General features: G+C 37.7%; 1 protein-coding gene across 1 annotated transcript; it reads left to right on the top strand.

The window, feature by feature from the left end:
* Window positions 1-1,398: 1,398 nt before the first annotated feature.
* LOC18008194 (transcription factor MYB105) lies at window positions 1,399-2,605 on the top strand. The gene is made up of 3 exons (XM_006390938.2): window positions 1,399-1,846; window positions 1,940-2,311; window positions 2,406-2,605. Exons 1-3 carry the CDS (start codon window positions 1,423-1,425, stop codon window positions 2,603-2,605), a joined length of 996 nt encoding a protein of 331 aa, XP_006391000.2. The 5' UTR covers window positions 1,399-1,422.
* The last annotated feature ends 1,585 nt before the right edge of the window (window positions 2,606-4,190 follow it).

Here is a 4,190-nt window from a genome sequence, read left to right as displayed (position 1 = left end):
ATGTATAAACCCATTCATTAGTGGTAGATTGAGAAAAAAAAAGGAGAAACCAGCCAAGTTGGAGAAGTTTATATTTTGGCCAAAAAAGGTCAAAAATTTCAAAGAGAGCGAGAAGAGGTGGGGGTTAATGAAAGGATATGTGAACTGTGAAGTATGTTTTGAGAGAAATGGTTGTGCTTAGAAGGGACACAAAAGTGAAATCAAATGTGCTTTGAGCCTTTTTGTGCTGTTAGTTAGGACTACTTCAGACTTCTGACGTTTAGGTTTATCCTTAATAGTTAATAGCGTTTCCACTTTTTGTTAGCAACTAACGACAACAACAAACGCATCAACTAAAATGAGAGTTTTTTTTTTTTGGTGAAACGACATTTTTATTTATTTGTTAAAAGGCCTTCAAAACGACATAGAAACAAATCAATGTATCTTTTCTTTAAAAAAAACAAATCAATGTATATATCTTGTTATATATACTCAATGACACTTAAGTGAAATTTTGAAAAGAAAAAGGTGAAAGAAAACAAAGATCCATAGAAGCCGGGGAAACAAAATTTTTAGCGAGACCATAAAGAGAAGGAGATTAGGTTTCTTCAACGTGTCTGTTTCTTCCTCCTCACACGCGAGATCAAACTAACCGTTTTCTTCATACACTTCAAGTAAACTGGTGATTAGATTAATGTTTCATTAAACAGTTAACCACGTTGGTTTACAAAACTTAAACCAATATTTTGTCCCGCAAGCAATCATATAGTAGTAATATTGATGTTTTGTTTGGGACAACAAAGAAAATAAGAAAAGCAGTTCTTAAAAAGAGTTTTACGGATGTTTAACAACTTTTCATCTCTATTTCACTTTTCCAAACACATCTCACTGCTCACAACGTAGGAAACGTGTTCCCTGGCTTTCACTCTTTCTCTCTCCTACCATGTTTTATTCATCTCTCTATACGGTTTCACATTTATGGCTTTTTTTATTTTTTTGACCAAACTTTCAATGATAATTATATTTTATTTTTATTTTTTTTATAAAAAGGGTTCAACGATAATTATTGTTACGGTTTTTTTTTTCTTTTATCAGATTTGAGTGTAAAATGTAGATTATATATATGCTTGCTTATAACTTAAACTATAGATAATATTATGTATTCAAAAGTAAATATTTAGAATATATGTAGAAGTAAGAAGTGAGTATTGAAGTTATCAATAATGCGTAAATAGAAATATGCATCAGCTTTCAAATCAGTCCGTGACAGTCCATAAACCTTTTAACAGTTGTATAACAGCATTTTGTCAGAAAACAAGGTCACGACATATACATACACGCACATAGCTTAGAGCCATACGTAATAATATCACACAAATATCAAATATATATGATATTACAGTGTTACACTTCATATTTAATATCGTCACATCTTCTCCTCCAATGAGGATGGAGATGGTGTTTGCTGACGTGGCATTTCCCTCTATTACACCTCGCTTTCCATCTTCTTCTTCTTCTTCTTATTCTTCTTCCCTAACCAACAGCAACATCATTGTCATGTCGGAAGATCACCGCCGTTGGATGGATCACATCACTTCATGGGAGTACTTCTCTTTAAACATTAACAACGATCAGCATCATGATCAGTACTACGCAAGTCATAAAGAAGAAGGGATTAGAAACCCTAATCAAAGTAATTGCAGCAAGAAAGAGACAAGAGACTATGGAAGCTGTGGAAACTCGTCAAAAGCTTCGGTGGCGAGAGGACATTGGAGACCAGCTGAAGATGCTAAGCTCAAAGAACTAGTCGCTCTCTATGGTCCACAAAACTGGAACCTCATCGCGGAAAAGCTCCAAGGAAGATCCGGTAATGTAGATACAATCGCTTAATTAGCTAAGCTTTTTCAAGATTAATCAGGTTCTTGAATCTTGATAGTTTTGGGTGTTGATGTTGAGGCAGGGAAAAGTTGTAGGCTTCGTTGGTTTAACCAACTAGACCCGAGGATAAACAGAAAAGCCTTCACAGAGGAAGAAGAGGAGAGGCTAATGCAAGCTCATAGGCTTTATGGTAACAAATGGGCGATGATAGCAAGGCTTTTCCCTGGAAGGACTGATAATTCTGTGAAGAACCATTGGCATGTTATAATGGCTCGCAAGTTTAGAGAACAATCTTCTGTTTACCGCAGGAGGAAGACGATGCTTCCTCTTAACCCACCCCTTAACCCAAATTCTCAGGTTTTCAACGTTTTTGACCCTACTAGGTTAGCTTTGACCCACCTTGTGAGTAATGATGATCAGAACCAGTTTATGTTGCCAGTTCCTTGCTTCTCAGGTTTGAGTCTGTCCTCTAGTTCCTTAATTTGATTTGGTTTAAAATCTCTTATCCTGATTTTTTTTTTAAATTCTTTTTGGTTTGTAACGTTTAGGTTCTGATCATGGAAACGAGAGTCCATTGATGTTGGGAATGTTTGAAAATCAAATGATGGTCGGTGATTACGTAGCAAGGATTCAAGAGGCAACTACATTCGATTTTGCGAACCAAACCGGGAAGTGTGAGATGCTTGAGAGCATGAATGAGGAGAAGAAACCACCCTTTTTCGATTTTCTTGGGTTAGGAACGGCGTGATCAACATGAGTAGCTCAAGTTAGTTAACAAAAAAGTATGTGATGATCTGAGTCCCTACTCCCTTCAATGTAGTTTTGTTACGTTAATTAATAACACATTTGTAGATTAATTGTTGTTCTTAGTCCCATGCAACATTCTTAAACTCGTGTTAGTTGCGTACGTCCCACTCTTTGATTAAATAATATGCTTTAATTTGTGTACATGCCAAATTGTCTCACTTTCAAAAGCAAAGTTGATTTGAAGTGCAAAACATGTACCACTTTATAGTTCTAACAAACTCATAACTTATACGAAAATGTCACAATCCATCATTAATGTGGAGTAAGAGTAACAACATGCTTCGTATATGAAGAGGAAGGTGACATATGTTAAAGAAGGGACGATGATGTGGAAATAAGAAGCGACAAAGAAAAAAGTAACCAGAGAGATAGGAGGTAGAGAAGTCAAATAAAAGAGAATAATGTACGTTTGTATTTATTTGGAGTATGCAGAAAAAAAATTACAATACCATGCGATATTGATGAGGTTGCAACTTGCAAGATTCAGGCTCAGATTCTGCAACAAAAATTCCAAAAACATCTACTCTTAATTATTCTCACACCCATTGCATTTTTTATTCCCTCGAAGCAAACAACTTTTTCTCATTAATTTCACTATTTCTTACTTATGCGTCTCATCAAACCTCATGTCACCCACATGCCCCATTCTTCTCCTCTTTCTCCTTAGTATTATTATCACCCCTGATACGAATTCCCAAAGAACGGCACACACTTGGTCGGTATCAGATGGATAGATCCTTGACTCCAAACGGATCCACGGAGAAGATGCTAAGGGGTGGGTTGGAACCCGAAGATCCTTAGGCCCAAACTCGCGGTGAAAGGCTTGAAACAAGGGGGTGACTAAGCTGGCTGATTGGATCCGCGGAAAAAGGATGTTAAGGCGTGAGAACTAGGTTCCCGAAAATCCCTAAGCCCCTTTAACTACTTGAACGTTCCAACGAGACAACTGGGTGAAGGCTGCGTCAAGTTCTATGGATTGAACTTGATAAACCGAAAAGATTCAAGAGGCTAACCACCTAAGGAATCGAAAAAGTTCTAGAAGAACAAAGGAGAAAACTCAGATTTTATTTGATGAGTGAATGAATCAAAATGAGAAGGGGAGCAAGCCTTTATATAGCAGGCGAAGTAGCTCAAGAGACAAACTCGAAAATGACAGAAAAATTAATAAAGTCTTGACCGAAATAAATGAACTAAAGACTGACTCTTCGGCTGGCCTTTGACTGACTCTTGAGTTGCCAAGCCGAAAATGACTCTTGCTATTCCGACCCATGAACCAGACCATAAACCAATCCTAGGTCGAGAGATGGGCAATGGACTTAACCTCGTTAAAACCCCACCCGGTAAACCCATTGGGACAAACCCGGGTGTAAGGAAAAAGAGTATTAAATCATCACCCGGACCAGATTAGTTACAACAGCCGTCGTTCATGAGCACGGTCACGATCTTGGGTGATGCCGGGTCGCCTGGTTCCAATCGTGATCCCATTAAGTACAGACTGGACCGTTCCTGCCAGCTTCTTAGCTCTG

Source organism: Eutrema salsugineum, unplaced genomic scaffold (assembly GCF_000478725.1).
Source record: "Eutrema salsugineum unplaced genomic scaffold, Eutsalg1_0 scaffold_9, whole genome shotgun sequence".
NCBI classification, from domain to species: Eukaryota; Viridiplantae; Streptophyta; class Magnoliopsida; order Brassicales; family Brassicaceae; genus Eutrema; species Eutrema salsugineum.
The sequence above is the reverse complement of the archived record's forward strand: the minus strand, read 5'-3'. Positions and strand labels throughout refer to the sequence as shown.

Coding starts and splice junctions, on each gene's coding strand:
- LOC18008194 (XM_006390938.2), top strand. CDS start 1,423: ATGAGGATGGAGATGGTGTTTGCTGACGTGGCATTTCCCTCTATTACA. Junction 1,847..1,939: donor AAAGCTCCAAGGAAGATCCG/GTAATGTAGATA, acceptor ATGTTGAGGCAG/GGAAAAGTTGTAGGCTTCGT. Junction 2,312..2,405: donor GCCAGTTCCTTGCTTCTCAG/GTTTGAGTCTGT, acceptor TGTAACGTTTAG/GTTCTGATCATGGAAACGAG.